The sequence below is a fragment of the Entelurus aequoreus genome, linkage group LG21, assembly GCF_033978785.1.
Source record: "Entelurus aequoreus isolate RoL-2023_Sb linkage group LG21, RoL_Eaeq_v1.1, whole genome shotgun sequence".
NCBI classification, from domain to species: Eukaryota; Metazoa; Chordata; class Actinopteri; order Syngnathiformes; family Syngnathidae; genus Entelurus; species Entelurus aequoreus.
The window spans coordinates 19,770,816-19,788,228 of NC_084751.1; the positions used below are offsets into that span (position 1 = coordinate 19,770,816).

The 17,413-nt window shown below is 40.0% G+C and overlaps 1 protein-coding gene across 3 annotated transcripts in view; it reads right to left on the reverse strand.

Moving 5' to 3' along the window:
• Positions 1–4,417: 4,417 nt before the first annotated feature.
• The window catches only part of LOC133638482 (matrix metalloproteinase-17-like), a 308,014-nt gene continuing 295,018 nt past the window's right edge, over positions 4,418–17,413 (reverse strand). For all 3 annotated transcript variants that reach the window (XM_062031144.1, XM_062031145.1, XM_062031146.1), the window contains one exon: positions 4,418–4,788. In XM_062031144.1, the coding sequence (XP_061887128.1) occupies positions 4,469–4,788 (320 nt within the window). In that variant the 3' untranslated portion in view covers positions 4,418–4,468. The remainder of the gene's footprint in view (positions 4,789–17,413) is intronic.

The window sequence follows — 17,413 nt, forward strand, 5'->3', positions numbered from 1 at the left end:
TTTAATTAGTCCCCGGGCTGGAAGTTGTTAATTTTATTTAGTTGTTTTTTTTTACATTGGAGCAGGTGAAAATAATACGATAACTAATCAAAACAAAGGCACGTTGACTTAGACAATAACACAATTAACTGACATTTTAGTTATGTGGGCTCTGTACCGAGGATGTCGTTGTGGCTTGTACAGCCCTTTGAGACACTTGTGATTTAGGGCTATATAAATAAACATTGATTGATTGATTGATTGATTGATTAACGTATAAAGACGAGACGAAAATGTTGTCAGAAACAAAATCATATTTAATGTTGTCCTGGTCTGGCCAGGATCTTCAGCTCTCACTGGATCGGTTCGCAGCCGAGTGTGAAGCGACTGGGATGAGAATCAGCACCTCCAAGTCCGAGTCCATGGTTCTCGCCCGGAAAAGGGTGGAGTGCCATCTCCGGGTTGGGGAGGAGATCTTGCCCCAAGTGGAGGAGTTCAAGTACCTCGGAGTCTTGTTCACGAGTGAGGGAAGAGTGGATCGTGAGGTCGACAGGCGGATCGGTGCGGCGTCTTCAGTAATGCGGACGCTGTATCGATCCGTTGTGGTGAAGAAGGAGCTGAGCCGGAAGGCAAAGCTCTCAATTTACCGGGCGATCTACGTTCCCATCCTCACCTATGGTCATGAGCTTTGGGTTATGACCTAAAGGACAAGATCACGGGTACAAGCGGCCCAAATGAGTTTCCTCCGCCGGGTGGCGGGGCTCTCACTTAGAGATAGGGTGAGAAGCTCTGCCATCCGGGAGGAGCTCAAAGTAAAGCCGCTGCTCCTCCACATCGAGAGGGGCCAGATGAGGTGGTTCGGGCATCTGGTCAAGATGCCACCCGAACGCCTCCCTAGGGAGGTGTTTAGGGCACGTCCGACCGGTAGGAGGCCATGGGGAAGACTCAGGACACATTGGGAAGACTATGTCTCCCGGCTGGCCTGGAAATGCCTCGGGATCCCCCGGGAGGAGCTGGACCAAGTGGCTGGAGAGAGGGAAGTCTGGGCTTCCCTGCTTAGGCTGCTGCCCGTGCGACCCGACCTCGCATAAGCGTAAAAAGATGGATGGATGGATGGATGTTGTCTTGTCGATAAGTGGGACAACTTCTGAATATACCTGATCACAGTTCTTTAATGGTGTACATTAAGAGAGGGATGTAACGATATAAGAATTTCACGGTTATTGTGACCAAAATTATCCCGGTTGTCATTATTCGCAGTATTGTAGAATGTGCTCAAAAAGCTTTTTAAACATAACTAAAATAAATAGACACACTGTTAGAAAAGCCACTATTGTGCATGTCTTGGGTTTTCATATGCATCAGTGAAGTGTTTGTCTTAGTGTTGTAGGTTTTAATAGCTAAACTTGTATTGTTGTACTGTAAATATTGGTTTGTACAGTTGCACTTTAATATGTATTTAAATAAAAAAGGGCGCACAAAACTAAATCTATTCTAATTATGTTTCACTTGTGGCGGGCGTTGTGTCTGTCCTACTCTGTTAAGCGGTGCTTGAACGCATCATAAAACACCGCCTCCGTGTCTTTTTCTCTGAAGAAAGCTCGATCGTCATAATTCCGTTCTCAGAGAGCACAGCTTGTAGCTTCAATGTGCACAACTGAATAGCTTAGTTACTCAGACAGTAATGTGTTAATATACGTTTAGATAGGGGTATGTTGTTTTTAACGGGGAAAGACCAAGTATGTCTCTTGTTTTCATGTTAGCATTTAAGCTTGCGAGCTGTCAACACCAGTCAGTCACCTGTGAGTTTATCAAGTGCACTTAGCATTCTCAGTTTCTTAGATCATTTTCATTTTAAAGAGTAATACTAACCGTCGGGGGTATTGCCGCCGTCGTCTTTATTAACGTTTATCGTGACATCCCTACAATATACTAAATTGTGTGTCCCGGTGAAAAATCCAGTAGTTTTAGTTGTTATAATTCTGATTGGATCCCCGGCATGAGGCTCCATTTGATTGGTCAAACGCAGTCAAACGTCACTAAAGCTTACGTTGGATTGGCTAAACAGAGTCATGTGACAGTGCCTGCCGGAAGTAGGCACTGTCACTAATTCGTCTTTGCAAGTCTTAATCAATATATTATAAATATATGTGATATGAATAAATGTAACAATCGGAATTAAACCCAATGTAATGGAGTACAAGTAGCGTTTCTTCTTCACAAAAATACTGAAGTAAAAGTAAAAAAAAGTATGTTGCATTGAAACTACTCTGACAACATTTTTTTTCTTTTCAAAAAGTTACTTAAGTAAATGTAACGCGTTACTACCCACCTCTGGTAACTTATATGGATAACTGAGGGCTTTATTTGGTAACTCATCTCTTAGATTATTTAGAAATGCTAACTAGCCTCATGTTGGTTGGTTTCAGCATACTTGCCAACCTTGAGACCTCCGATTTCGGGAGGTATATATATATATATATATATATATATATATATACATCCTGAAAATATGCAAACAAAACTGTGTTTAGATAATTGATACTTCAAACTTGCATAAATAAATCTTAAGGAATATAACATAACTTGGCTTCTGAGAGCTTCAAAATGTAATGAATAAAATGCTAAAGTTGTTGATGAACAAGCAATTATTTTAATAATTACATATGGTCATTTTAAATGAATTATTATGATCATTTAAAATTAATTATTTCAAATATGTTTATTTTAATGTATAATTCTATGGTTGGATGAAATAAGGAGTCAGAAAAAATACAAATAAAAATACAATACATTTTGATGTTTTTAGCTAAATATAGTAAAAATGTATTTACTTTTTTTTTTTTTTTTAAATTAATAAATGTATTTATTTTTAGGTAAGATAAACATAATAATACAATTTATCTCTAGTCTGGATGATTTAGTTCTTGTCACCCTGTTGTCCTCCCGTCTCTTCCCCAAGGATGGCTCCATGAGCTGGGCAAACGCCTGGAGATGCCATACGTCAACAACACGGCCGGCGGCCCGTCAGTGCGCAGCTCGTACATCGCCGCCCTCTACTTCACTCTCAGCAGCCTGACCAGCGTCGGCTTTGGCAACGTGTGCGCCAACACGGACGCCGAGAAGATCTTCTCCATCTGCACCATGCTCATCGGCGGTATGCCGGACGCCTCGTATGGAATAACGTGATTGGGCAGGCACGCTGTTTATATCGTGGGAAAGCGGACGTGAAAACAGGCTGTCCTCACTCAGGTCCGCATGGAGCTGGAGGGGGCGTGGCCTCCAGCTACGGCTGAAAATCGGGAGGTTTTTGGGAGAATATTTGTCCCGGGAGGTTTTTGGGAGAGGCGCTGAATTTCGGGAGTCCCCCGGAAAATTCGGGAGGGTTGGCAAGTATGGGTTTCAGTTTATTTCGAACTTGTATACTATTTCATTATGAAACATCACATATTTTATTTTTCTTTACATGTCCGAAAACAAGGAGGAAGAAGCAGCGCTTATTTAACCCGACCCCTTTTCTACATCATAGCAGTTCCAGTAACAACACATGTTCACTTTCTGTCCTTCATTTGTAAATAAATTACATCAATTCATTCTGAATACAAGAGTTCTTTAGAAAAATAGTTAGATCATGTAGATTTTAACCTTTGGAATTATATCTATAGTTTGAAAACATCCAGCGGGTCGCATTGAAGTGTTTATTATGTTGTATTATTCCGAGGTAGCCCAGTTAACTGCTTTTTTATGCTGTTTTGCAAGACCCGTGTCACGTGACTTCTAACTTAACACCTCATTGGCTGGTAGTAGGAACGTTGAGTAATATGACAGATTTTTCTCAAATTTAAACATAAGATAAGTGAATGAGGCCTACTGTCCTGATTTTGTACACTTTTGGACATCCTTTGCATGTTTGCATGTTAAATCAACACATATCACAATAATAGTTTTACTGCCTTATATCAAGGCATGGCGTGGGGGCGTGGGGGGCTTCTTGCCTAACAAAGGGTAAAGTGGACTGCAATGTACATTTTGGTCCACCGACAGAAACATCAGAAGCGTTATAAATTGGATTTTGCAGCCCTCGTGATGACATCAGTAAATGTATCTGTTAACCTAAATGCCAAAAGTTGCCTGTAATGCTGCCCAATAGCCTTTCATTAATTGGATATAACAGTATCAGAATGTGTCTTAAAAAAGGTCAAGCTATTCCTTCCTTATCACATGCTTACTCTCCTCATCGTTCCATGTAACTAAAACCAGAACTTTTCTTGTAAACTTTAGCTGCGCTTCATCTTTCTGTGTCACTTATTTTCTTTAACGCGTCATCCACCTTTTCATTTAAACTGGACTGGATTCCACCTGTGCATTGACTGTACAGTATTCTGCAAGGCCTTTACATCAAATGGCTTGAGCAATAAATAATGATACCGATCAGTACTTCTGTAAAGAGAATGTTCCAGTGAGTTTTAAGTACTTCTGGGTTTTGGTATCATAGCGGTTGAGAGCAGAGGGCCAGTGAGAGCGTCCAGAGAGGCGGCAGCAGCCACAAGGGCGAGGGGCGGACACCTAAAGGCGACGCCGTGTCCGACGTGCATGAGCACACCTCGTAGCCGTTCTCGGCGTGGTCCGGGCGATGGTGCACGTTGACTCTGGTCTCGGTGCTTTTGGGCTCGGCGCCCGGAGAGTCCGACTGCATCTCGGTGCACAGCAGCCAGTCTTTGGCGATAAGGCGCGGGTAGCCCGCCTCCACCTCCATGTCGCTGCTCGGCACGCGCCAATAGTCCTTCCCCTTGAAGAAGTAGGACGAACCTGGAACAGAAACATTTGATACAGCACAAAGGAGACACAAAGGTGCAAGAGACTAATATAAGGCGGGCAACAATTGTGCAAAATGTCATCCTGTTGCTTACTTTTGTTCACTAATCTCTTTAACCTGCACTCATTTAGATTAACCCTGCCGTGTGCCTCTAATTCATCCATCCCATCCATTTTCTACCGCTTATTCCCTTCGGGGTCGCGGGGGGCGCTGGAGCCTATCTCAGCTACAATCGGGCAGAAGGCGGGGTACACCAGTCCTTCTCAAATAGTGCCCCCCCCCCCCCTGCTTTTTTTGTCGTACCAGAATATAATGAAGTGTATGTAGCACTTGGCTTCACTGTAACCACATTGGGAGATGTTGCTTCCTTTAATGTTAATACACGTACAATGTTATGCAGGGGTATAGTTATAAGAATTTTATAGACAAATTATACTATTTATAGTCACAGTGGAGAGTGGGGGAGTGGCACAATATATTTTCTTCTCCCTGGGGGGGCGTTACAGAAAATAAGTGAGAAGCACTGCTCTAATTCAACTCCAGCAGACTGATTTGATAGTCCACTTTATTTATTTTGTTTGATAGGCATACCGTATTGTTCGGACTATATTTTTTCCCCAGCACTTTGAACCCTGCGCCTTATAAAACTCATTTATGGATTGTTCTTCGCTAACAGCCATGATGTTTTGTATTCAAAATATAGTTTTTATATTACACCAAGAGAGACACTGCAAAGGTGTTTTATTGTTTGTGCTATGGCGCCATCTTTTGGACGAGTACGCTCACGGCAGGTGCTGCGGGTTGAAAATGTACTTCCTGTTTTGTGCTTTGAACTGGAAGTAAAAGTGTTCATAGTGTTTATGTTTGAAATGATTTTTCATTCATCACTCCAAGCAATGTATAAAAGTTTTACAATACAACTAAAACTATTCATACCTACTAAACCGTCCCATGTGTGATGTCTGTAGGAGTGTTATTTCATGCATATTTGTACGTGCTATCGTAATAAGGATTAGCATTAGCAAATATGCTAACACTTTTATAAGTGTCTTTTAATATTATTAACTTATAATGGCATTCTTTTTGTATTGTTTCAGTTTCATAAATTCACCAGGACGTCACCGTGGAGTTATTAAGTCTGTTTAGCTGATTAGAGAGCTAGCTTCCGCAACTAATGGGTCCATGATGAGGACTTGTGTTTTGTTTGATCAGCCATTTTATTCCCGTGGTACAGACACCGTTTGGAAATAATTAAGGTATGCTAATAAACATTTATAAAATATTTTGTGCCGGTATATATCTGCGGCTTGTAATCCTGTGCGGCTAATATATGTACAAATATGTTTTTCTTCTAATATATAATGGGTAGCCCTGAGACTTAAATACCTGTGCACTCTATTGCACGATATATATAATCTTTTGAAATGTTAGATTAATATGATGGTGGATGAATTCGCATTTACGTGACAAGTTCAAGTTAACATTAAAGGACATCACATGCTGACACTTACACAACTGAATGTTTTCGAAACAGAATAGGAAGAAGCAGAAATGATCGGATCACCAAAACACTCTTTGAACCAGACGTCTCCAACCTATTTACCTGTAAGAGCTGAAAAAACAGCAAGTCATACATGTTTTTGGCCGGGCTCCTCTGCAAACATTGCCAAAAAGAGCTTATGTAACGAAATTTCGTTCTTATCTGTGCTGTAAAGTTCAAATTTGAATGACAATAAAAAGGAAGTCTTAGTCTAAGTCTGAGTCTAAAATAGTAGCCTTTTTTGTTACTTAATCCCTCCAGGCATTTACGATGTCGCGATCACGCGAATTCACGCAAATTCAACCCATCTCCATGAATCGTATGCACCATTGCAACTTTGCCCAATGCCTGCTACTTCCTCGTATATTGGCCAATCAGCGTCATTTGCCAATGCACACATCATCTGTCTAATCTACTCTAATCAACCTGCTCGGTGGCCTTGTGGTTAGAGTGTCCGCCCTGAGACTGGAAGGTCCTGAGTTCAAACCCCGACAGAGACTATAAAAATGGGACCCGTTGCTACTCAGCATCAAAGGTTGGAATTGGGGGTTAAATCACCAAATGATTCCCGAGCACGGCCACCGCTGCTGCTCACTGCTCCCCTCACCTCCCATGGGGTGAACATGGGGATGGGTCAAATGCACACTGCAAAAAGTCAGTGTTCAAAAACAAGAAAAAACAAAACAAAAATTAGGGGTATTTTATTTGAACTAAGCAAAATTATCTGCCAATAGAATAAGAAAATTAGGCTTGTCAAGACTTTCCAAAACAAGTAAAATTAGCTAACCTCAATGAACCCAAAAATACCTTAAAATAAGTATATTCTCACTAATAACAAGTGCACGTTTTTGGTAGAAAAAAAAAAGAGACCTTTTTGCTCAATATATTGAAAAATATTTTTAAATTAAGTAAATGCTAGTGCCATTATCTTGACATAATGATATGCGCTCGGCATCATGATTTTTTTTTCATGCATAAAGTAAGAAATTTTACTTTAAAAAAGTAGTTTTATACTTGTGAGTGTTAATGACACAGCTTGCAACAGTTGATATTCTAGTTTCAAGCATGTTTTACTCAATATAGGTCATCAAATCTCAGCAACAAGCTGTAATATCTTACTGAGATAATTTAGGACTAAACCCTTAAAACAAGTAAAACACTAACATAAAATCTGCTTAGTGAGAATAATTATCTTATCAGACAGAAAATAAGCAAATATCACCCTTATTTGAGATATTTAATCTTACTTAGATTTCAGTTTTTGCAGTGCAGAGGATAATTTCGCCACACCTAGTGTGTGTGTGACTATCGTTGAGACTTAAACTATTAACTTTAATCAAAATGTATGATAGTTTCTTGTGTAGACAAAGCAGAAACAGCTACGTGTAACAGTATATCAACTCTTAATTGCTCAAACAGCACAAATGTCGTCCTCCCATGTAGCTCCGGCCTACTTCCTTGTCCTGTTTACAGCGCTAAGCCTGCTGGGTAATGTGCAGAGGAACCGCTATTCACAAACCCCTTTATTTGGGAACTTTTCGATTTACGAACCTTTACATCGCGCTAAATATGTCTCTGTGTATGAACGCTTCATTCATTAATTTTGTGTCCAGCTGGAACCCATTTTGTGCTTTCTCATTTTAAAGACATTGAGAAAGTAGGCTTCCTACCAAAGCAAGTTTTTGTATTGTGATGAGAACAGACTTTTCTGGAAAAATATGCCAAAGCGGACTTCTTTCACTGCCCTTCTCTCCCTCCGTCTGCTCTTTTGTCTCCTCTTGTGAGGAGCAGCTCACGAGAGGCTCTTTTTGCCGATAATGTACTGCAAGTTGATTTTACTTTTGAAAATGTTTAGTATCGTAGCAATATGGTTATTAAAGTTAAGGATTTTGGGGATTTCTTGTCATTTGTGAAGGCACCAAAGGGACTACTGCATGTGCAGCGCACACAGGACAGTTCAGCTTGTTGTTGTTTTAGTTTGTTAATAAAGAGAGTTGTTTCCTCACCTCCGTGTTACGTTTTCTTTGATATACAATACTGTATATCTAAATCCCAAAGCATAAACGGTTGTAAAAGTAACGTCCAAATGGTGTTATGAAGGTTGTTAACCAACACTAGATACCCTGATACTCCATCTATGCTTGCGTTGTTTTCGGCTGCATGAACCGTTCAAATCGCAAAAAGGATTAACGTTTATTCAAAGTTCCTCGAGAGGTAATCAAGAATGGCGGAAGACTGCAAGATTTTCTGAACGATGACGACATAAGTGGCACACACTTCAGTACAAGGGAGCAGGGTAGAAGAACGCACAAGTTTGCAGTGATCACTTTATTACAGGTTTGTTTGATATACTTTTAACATGTAGTGTTTCCCATTTAAGTATTATCTTGATGTCAATGATACTTTGTCAGGAAAGGTACTTCTATGTCTCCCCTCTTGTTTATTTTGTACACAAACGTGTCAGAGTACATACGGTAACAAGACAAAAATCTAATATTGTGATGATTCAGTAATTGTTAGTTTGTTAAATGGGTATGCAGTCACTGTTGTCGAGCTGTCGGGTGCGAGTTTAGTTGAATCATGGAATTCAAACCTTACCCGAGCAAAAACGATGCATATTTATCCGGGAGAGTCTTGATACCAATTTCCTTGACCCGGCCACATACAAAGAAATTGCAGGCCTTCATGCTTTTCCAAGTTTCCATCTGTTTTGTCGTGTGGAATGACGTCTGGAGCACACGATAGTTCGATATGTCTGAGAACGCGACCGACGTATAATCCTTGATAGAGATGTCCGATAATATCGGACTGCCGATATTATCGGCCGATAAATGCTGTAAAATGTAATATCGGAAATTATCGGTTTCAAAAAGTAAAATTTATGACTTTTTAAACGCCGCTGTACGGAGTGGTACACGGACGTAGGGAGAAGTACAGGGCAGTTGCGTCTCCCAGTCATACTTGCCAACCCTCCCGATTTTCCCGGGAGAATCCCGAATTTCAGTGCCCCTCCTGAATATCTCCCGGGGCAACCATTCTCCCGAGTTCCACCCAGACAGCAATATTGAGGGCGTGCCTTAAAGGCACTGCATTTGCGTGCCAGCCCAGTCAAATAATATCTACGGCTTTTCACACACATAAGTGAATGCAAGGCATGATTGTTCAACAGCCATACAGGTCACACTGAGGGTGTCGTATAAACAACTTTAACACTGTTACAAATATGCGCCACACTGTGAACCCACACCAAAAAAGAATGACAAACACATTTCGGGAGAACATCCACACCGTAACACAACATAAACACAACAGAACAAATACCCAGAACCCCTTGCAGCACTAACTCTTCCGGGATGCTACAATATACACCCCCCGGTACTCCCCCCACCTCAACCCCGCCCCTCCAACCCCGCCCACCTCAAACTCCTCATGCTCTCTCAGGGAGAAGTTCCAAGCTGCTGTTTTGAGGCATGTTAAAAAAAATAATGCACTTTGTGACTTCAATAATAAATATGGCAGTGCCAAGTTGGCATTTTTTTCCATAACTTGAGTTGATTTATTTTGGAAACCTTGTTACATTGTTTAATGCATCCAGCGGGGCATCACAACAAAATTAGGCATAATAATGTGTTAATTCCACGACTGTATATATCGGTATCGGTTGATATCGGAATCGGTAATTAAGAGTTGGACAATATCGGAATATCGGATATCGGCAAAAAAGTCATTATCGGACATCTCTAATCATTGATATCACTCGACAAATCTTGTTTTGATAAAGCATAGAAATCTATTCCATTGCATAGTTAGATGTTTTTGCTCGTATCTGCTTTTTGCAGGAAGATCTTTCGTACTCATATAATTCGCTCGCTGCTTGCTGCACAACAGCCATTTTGGCTCGGTTGACCACCGCTTTTTTTCACATCCTGGAAGAAGTCACATGTCAGAATACAAGAAATAGCATTGTTTTTAATTCATTAGTACCGCGGTTCTTTATTAGTACTAGTTGGTATTCGGTACAACCCTCGTTCAAAGTGTACAAACCTTAATTCAATTGTGACTTCTGTCAGGGCTGGAAGCTATTATTCATATTTACGTTGTTTCTCATGAAGAAATGTGCGTCACTATACAAACTTTTAGATTAAAAAACCCTGTTCAAGAAACAATTAAGTTCGCAAATTGAGGTTCCAATGTACAATATAAACACTTACTTCCTAGTTTGACATGTATTTATATATTTATTTAACATTTATCTAGGGTAAGACAATCAAGAACAGATTCTAATTTGTAACGCTGACCTGGCAAAGAGGCAGCTTTTACACATAAGAGATGTTGAAGTAGGATGATAATCTCTCATCATCTCTCATATACCAACAGAAATGTCAACTTTCAACAGTTCAAATGCTGTCAACGTGCAGAATTGAATGTGTTGGAAATTAATAAGGGCAGCACGGTGGAAGAGGGGTTAGTGCATCTGCCTCACAACACGAAGGTCCTGAGTTCAATCCTGGGCTCGGGATCTTTCTGTGCGGAGTTTGCATGTTCTCCCCGTGACTGCGTGGGTTTCCTCCGGGTACTCCGGCTTCCTCCCACCTCCAAAGACATGCACCTGGGGATAGGTTGATTGGCAACACTAAATTGGCCCTAGTGTGTGAATGTGAGTGTGAATGTTGTCTGTCTATCTGTGTTGGCCCTGCGATGAGGTGGCGACTTATTCAGGGTGTACCCCACCTTCCGCCCGAATGCAGCTGAGATAGGCTGCAGCGACCCCCCGCGACCCCAAAAGGGACAAGCGGTAGAAAATGGATGGATGGATGGATGTTAAAAATGGACAAAAACTTTTGAAGCATAAAACCCACAGAGAGAATGTCTGCAACTTGTGGACAACAGCGTTTCTTTCTGTATTTATGATTACTTGTTACTTTTATTTGTTATAATTAATTAAAACAATACAGTCATTTCACGATGAGCTCTAAGTTTGTGCTTTTACTGTCATCTCGTGTCTACTTTTATGTTCGGGCGATATAAAAGGAGTAAAACAACAAAAAAAGTTGTTCATTGTTTGTCGCAATCCTGTGCTTTTTGAGGTTAAGGTTACAAGGAACTAGGGCTGGGCTATATATCGATATACGCGATATATCGCAGGTTTGTCTCTGTGCGATATAGAAAATGACTATATCATGATATTCGAGTATACGTTCTCACGCAGTTGCTTTTAGCTGCTGGCATTACACTACTCGCTCTTTCCTGTGTCTCCTTCTCACAGACCGACAAGCGCACCTTCTTACACACGTCACATACTGTCACGACATACGTCACATACTTATACGCCCTCGCGCAGCAAAGAGGTAGCAGCATGGGTAACGTTAGCTGTGATGCTAGCGCAGCCGTGCGAGTGGTAATACAAGAGAGAGAAGGTGTGAATCTGGTAACAAATGAAGGAATAATGAATTCCCCCAAAAAACAGCAGGGGGTTCATCGTCTGACGGTGGTTTGGCTTCAAGTGGGAGTATGTCGAACAGACAACCGTCATTTGTCAAGTGTGGGGCAAAAGCGTTGCTATAAAAAATAGCATTACTGCTAAGTACTGTAAGTTCCTGGGGGTGCAGATAACTGACAATATAACCTGGTCCCTACACACAAAAGAGCTCAGCAGCGCATGCACTTTTTGCGTCGGATGAAAAGAGCACAGCTCCCTCCCCCCGTTCTCAGCACATTCTACAGAGGCACTATAGAGAGCCTGCTGACCAACTGCATCTCTGTCTGGACTGGAGCCTGCAATGCCTCAGACTGGAAGTCTCTCCAGAGAGTGGTGAGGACGGCGGAAAAGATCATCAGGACTCCTCTTCCTCCTATCCAGGAGATCACAAAAAGCCGCTGCCTGACCAGGGCTCAAAAAATCTGCAAAGACTCCTCCCACCCCCACCAAGGACTGTTTTCTCTGCTGGACTCTAGAAAGAGGTTCCGCAGCCTCCGAAGCCGAACCTCCAGGTTCTGTAACAGCTTCTTCCTTCAGGCCGTAAGACTCTTGAACGCATCATAATTAAATTATCCCCTCAACTCCCCCCAAAATGGATTACCTCGCTGGAATAAAAAAGACAATATAACATACATCCATAAACGTGGACGCATGTGAAAAAGTGCAATATATTTATCTGTACAGTAATCTATTATTTATTTATATATTTATATATATCTATTTATTTTATATATATATTTATATATTATTTATATATATTTATTTATTTATATATGCACCTTATTGCTTTTTTATCCTGCACTACCATGAGCTTATGTAACGAAATTTCGTTCTTATCTGTGCTGTAAAGTTCAAATGTGAATGACAATAAAAAGGAAGTCTAAGTCTAAGTCTAATATGTAGCATCATTTGAAAAGTCACCTGCTAGAGAATGAAGAGTGCTTACTCCGCATGTCAACATCTCCGTTCGGTGCCACACGCCCACACCATCAAAATGCAGAGGCAAACATTTCCAGATCAACACCGTATGAAAGAAATAGTGATTTTTTTAGTTGTGATTTCCTTCTCTGCATGAAAGTTTTAAAGTAGCATATATTAATGCAGTATGAAGAAGAATGTTTTAATGTAGACACATAGAATCATCATACTGCTGTGATTATATGCAAAGTGTTCATTCAAGGCTAAGGCAAAATATCGAGATATAGATCGTGTATCGCGATATGGCCTTAAAATATTGCGATAGTAAAAAAAGGCCATATCGCCCAGCCCTACAAGGAACAATTAAAACATTGATAACATCCATCCATTCAAATTCATAATATCACAAGTTAATTCAATGTTATTAAGAAAAAAGTCTTAAAACATGGCAAGGACTTTCTGCAAAAGCTGCCGCGAATTCAGGCATCTTAAATAGCCGGAACTATCTCAAAAAAAGCCGTGGAACTCTGAAGGGACTAGTCACTGCTGATAAAACAAGATTTCCATCCATCTATCCATTTTCTACCGCTTGTCCCTCTTGGTGGGGGTGCTGTAAACAAAAACAAAAAACACAGACAGCAATCTAACCTGTTTAATGACAGATGATGTAACAATGCATTGTTATTTTTACAGCTTCCTTACTATGTGGATGACATCAAGGTCTACATTTCTGTGTCGCCCCCAACTCAAGCAGTGAGTGATCTTATACAATTTTCTACAATGTGACAATAAGTCAACTAGAATCCTACTTATTCACTATTAAGTCCACACTTGCCAAAACCAACAGTTTTTCCAATACACTTGATATTTCCCCATTTTCTTAGGTAAAGTGTCTGGGTGTTATCCTCTACAACACACTGTCTTCTGAAGCATACTTAAACCGTCTATCTATAAAACAAGAATCGCCAACACCCATCTCTCACTCCCTATCTTGGTTCATAGCCTCATCACTTCCTGCCTGAGTTATACTGCGACTCCTCCACAAGTCACTCTGAATAATAACTATACCTCCTTCATTGAACACACGCAGCCCAGAATTTAATGATTTCATGAAAGTATCCAACATTTGTAGGTCAGAAAAGGGGAAAATCTTCATAGGTCTAACTTTACAATAGAACATTTGCATCAGAGCTGACAAAGTGAAGTTGGCAAACATTCAGACACCACACCTGAGACAGACAGTGTGCAATCAGCCAGAGCTTCTTCCAAGGGCAGCTAACAAGCCCAAGAGCTAATTAGTTGTTTGTGCTCTAGTTTTGATCCCCAACAAGTGCTTTATCAAAGGTTAATCTCATCAGACAGTGCAAAAATCAATTGCATAGACAGAACCGAAAGGTTGTTGTCTCGTCAAATGTTACCACTTTGATACAAGAAGCAACATTTCTCTGTAGCGTTTTATCTCATGTAAAAATCCGGGCCAAAAGTCTGAATCTGAAAAAAAATATTTGAATCTGAAAAAGAAAGATCCGAAACTATCCATCCATCCATCCATTGTCTACCACTTGTCCCACTCGGGGTCGCAGGGGTGCTGGAGCCTATCCCAGCTGCACTCGGGTGGAAGGCGGTGTACACCTTGGACTAACTCATCACAGGGCCAACACAGATAGACAGACAACATTCACACTCACATTCACACACTAGGAACAATTTAGTGTCACCATTTAGGGAAAAAAATCACTGTAAAAAATAAGATTTTAATCTGAACAAAACTCAAATATCAAAATTTATGAAAGTGAAGAATGAAATTCCTTTACAAAAGAACAACCAGGGAGAACCATACATATATTATTCAACCTGAAATAAAATGTGTGCACTTACTTTAAAAAACCCAGATTTTTCAGTTCCAAAGTTGACTTCATCCAAGTACAAAACTTTTGGCCCTGGAAAAAGTTGTAGACCTGATCGGAACATTAAATATAAACTAGTGCTGTCAAATGATTCGTTTTTTAAAATCAGATTAATCACACTTTTGAGATCATGATTTATCATAGTAAATTACTTGTTTACAAAATTTAAATTTACCTAAAAAAGACTTGAGTAATTTGACACAAATGCTATTTTATTGTTAGAATGTCACACACAAGCATTGTAGAAAATGTTTTACTTGAACGTATGTAATTTATTTGCTCAAAATTTGATAGCAAGTTTTAGCAAACACTGACCGTACAAAAACAAACACCGCCTATTTGATAACCATTAAGTTAACCATTAAGTTAAAGGACTATGCGTTCAAAATAAATCTTCAACTATACATTATCGCGATAATTTTTTGCGATAAATCACATGAGTTAACCCAGGGTTGTCAAACCTACGGCCCGCGGGTCTGATGAACAGGTTTTATCCGGCCCGCGTGATGAGTTTGCCAAGTATTAAAATGAGCTGCATTTTTTTGGAATGAAAGAAACTGCTGTTCTAAATGTGTCCACCGGATGTCACAATAGCAATTCTGTTAGGAACAGCAAGAGGTACACAGTAATGCGTGGCTGCGGTTCCTCTCCCTCGACCCAAATGAAACCCAAAACCTGCCGTTTTATGTCTTCTGCTTCATACACATTGTTATTTGGCACACTTACTCCCCCATAATGTCTCTGTCAAAAACGAGAAAACGTAACCCTTTTCAATAGTTTTTACCTCCATTTGTTTGTTGAGTTAACACTGGATTGATACGTGGACATGACAAAGGAGCAGTGATGGGACTAACGCGTTACAAAGTAACGCGTTACTGTAACGCCGTTAGTTTCGGCGGTAACTAGTAATCTAACGCATTATTTTTTATATTCAGTAACTCAGTTACCGTTACTACATCATGCGTTACTGCATTATTTTACGTTATTTTTTATGTAGTATAGGCTAAAAACAGAAGATCTGAGTTTGTTTTATTGGAGAGTTGCAGTGTCGTCCTTCTGATTCTTCCTGTGTTACAACGGGGATAAGAGAAGAGGCGCTGTGTGTGTGTGTCTGGGTGTGGGTGTGTGGGTGGGGGAGGGCAGGTGGGGGGTGCGTCTGTGTTTACTAACAAGACATGGTGCAGCTGAAGCCGAGTTTCTTAACATGGCGACTGACCATGCGTCCTCTTTTCCCCGGACATGTCTTCTTTTGCTGGGCTGTCCGGGCGGAGTTTCTTAAATGCCTCAAATGTCCGGCATTTTGAGTTAGGGTTGCGTGTATTTTCAATGTACGTTCAGGGTAAAGAAGGGGTTAAAAACAAAACAAATTGTGCGCACGCAGCAGCATTCGTGAGGGAGGGGCAGAGACAGAAAGAGCGAGAGAGCGAGGGAGTGGATTGATTGATTGCTACTTTTATTAGTAGATTGCACAGTGCAGTACATATTCCCTACAATTGACCACTAAATGGTAACACCCGAATAGGTTTTTCAACTTGTTTAAGTCGGGGTCCACGTTAATCAATTTCTTTCAAACTGTCATTGCTCAAAACATAATATTGAATCAAAATCAATGTTATTATGAATTATTGACCTATCCAAGGTTCCGATTACTTTACCTCAAATATTCCACTTTGAAAAGTATTTTTGGTGGAAGATTTTGCATATTTTGTGTGTTTGCCATTAAAAACATAGTTTTGTGTGAGAAAAAAGGGCGGAAAACAAACAAACAAAAAAACAACGTAAAAAAAACTAAAACATTTTGAAATGAGGGATAGATCTGAAGTTGATGTAGACTCCAGAGATTTAAGCGTTAAATATACAATGTATGTAAGCCCTGGCACACCATTTCATGACCGAAGCAAAACACTTTTTACACTTTTATACTGAAATAAATACACCTACAACTTATTAAATAAAAACATAGAAAAAACTACCAGCAGCGGTAAAGTTTAGATCCATGAAGGAAAGAAGAAAGTGAATGAATGTTTATAACGGAATACATTTACAATTGTATACAAATTAGTTTTCTTCCTTTTTTTGATGAATTAAGTAACGTTTATGACAACCTTTTTCCAAAACACAATATAGAATGTGAGATACAACAGGATAATGCATACGTTTATCTTTTTTTTTTTCAAAACGCTTACAAAAAAGTTGGACTCCAAAAATTTACTTTTTAATGACTTGATGGGGTCCCTGGGACCCCATTTTGAAAAATCCTAGCGCTGATCAACAGATTGTATTATTGTCCAGTGCAATAACAGTACTGAAATGAAGGCTAAAAGGGCATTAATGGGAGCTTTTAAAAAAAAACAAGAAATAAAGAAGTAACTAAATAGTTACTTTTCACAGTAACGCATTATTTTTTGGTGTAAGTAACTGAGTTAGTAACTGAGTTACTTTTGAAATAAAGTAACTAGTAACTGTAACTAGTTACTGGTTTTCAGTAACTAACCCAACACTGCAAAGGAGGTAATTGATATCTAGAAGAGTTTACATGTTGTGTTTTTTGTTCAATCCCAGAAAGACCGTGATTTAAAGTTTAATCCTGGCTTTGTCGAGACTCTGAGACAAAGTCTAAGCTCATTGTGTTTTTGAAACTGCACCAATTTCCTCAGAATTTTCAACACACTTGAAGTGTTTTGTCCAGAGGATTATTTGCGATTTGTACTTTTTCAGAATGTGCTTGTTCTATTTTGGGCCAAAGTAAAACAAACAAAACAACCTGGAGTTGT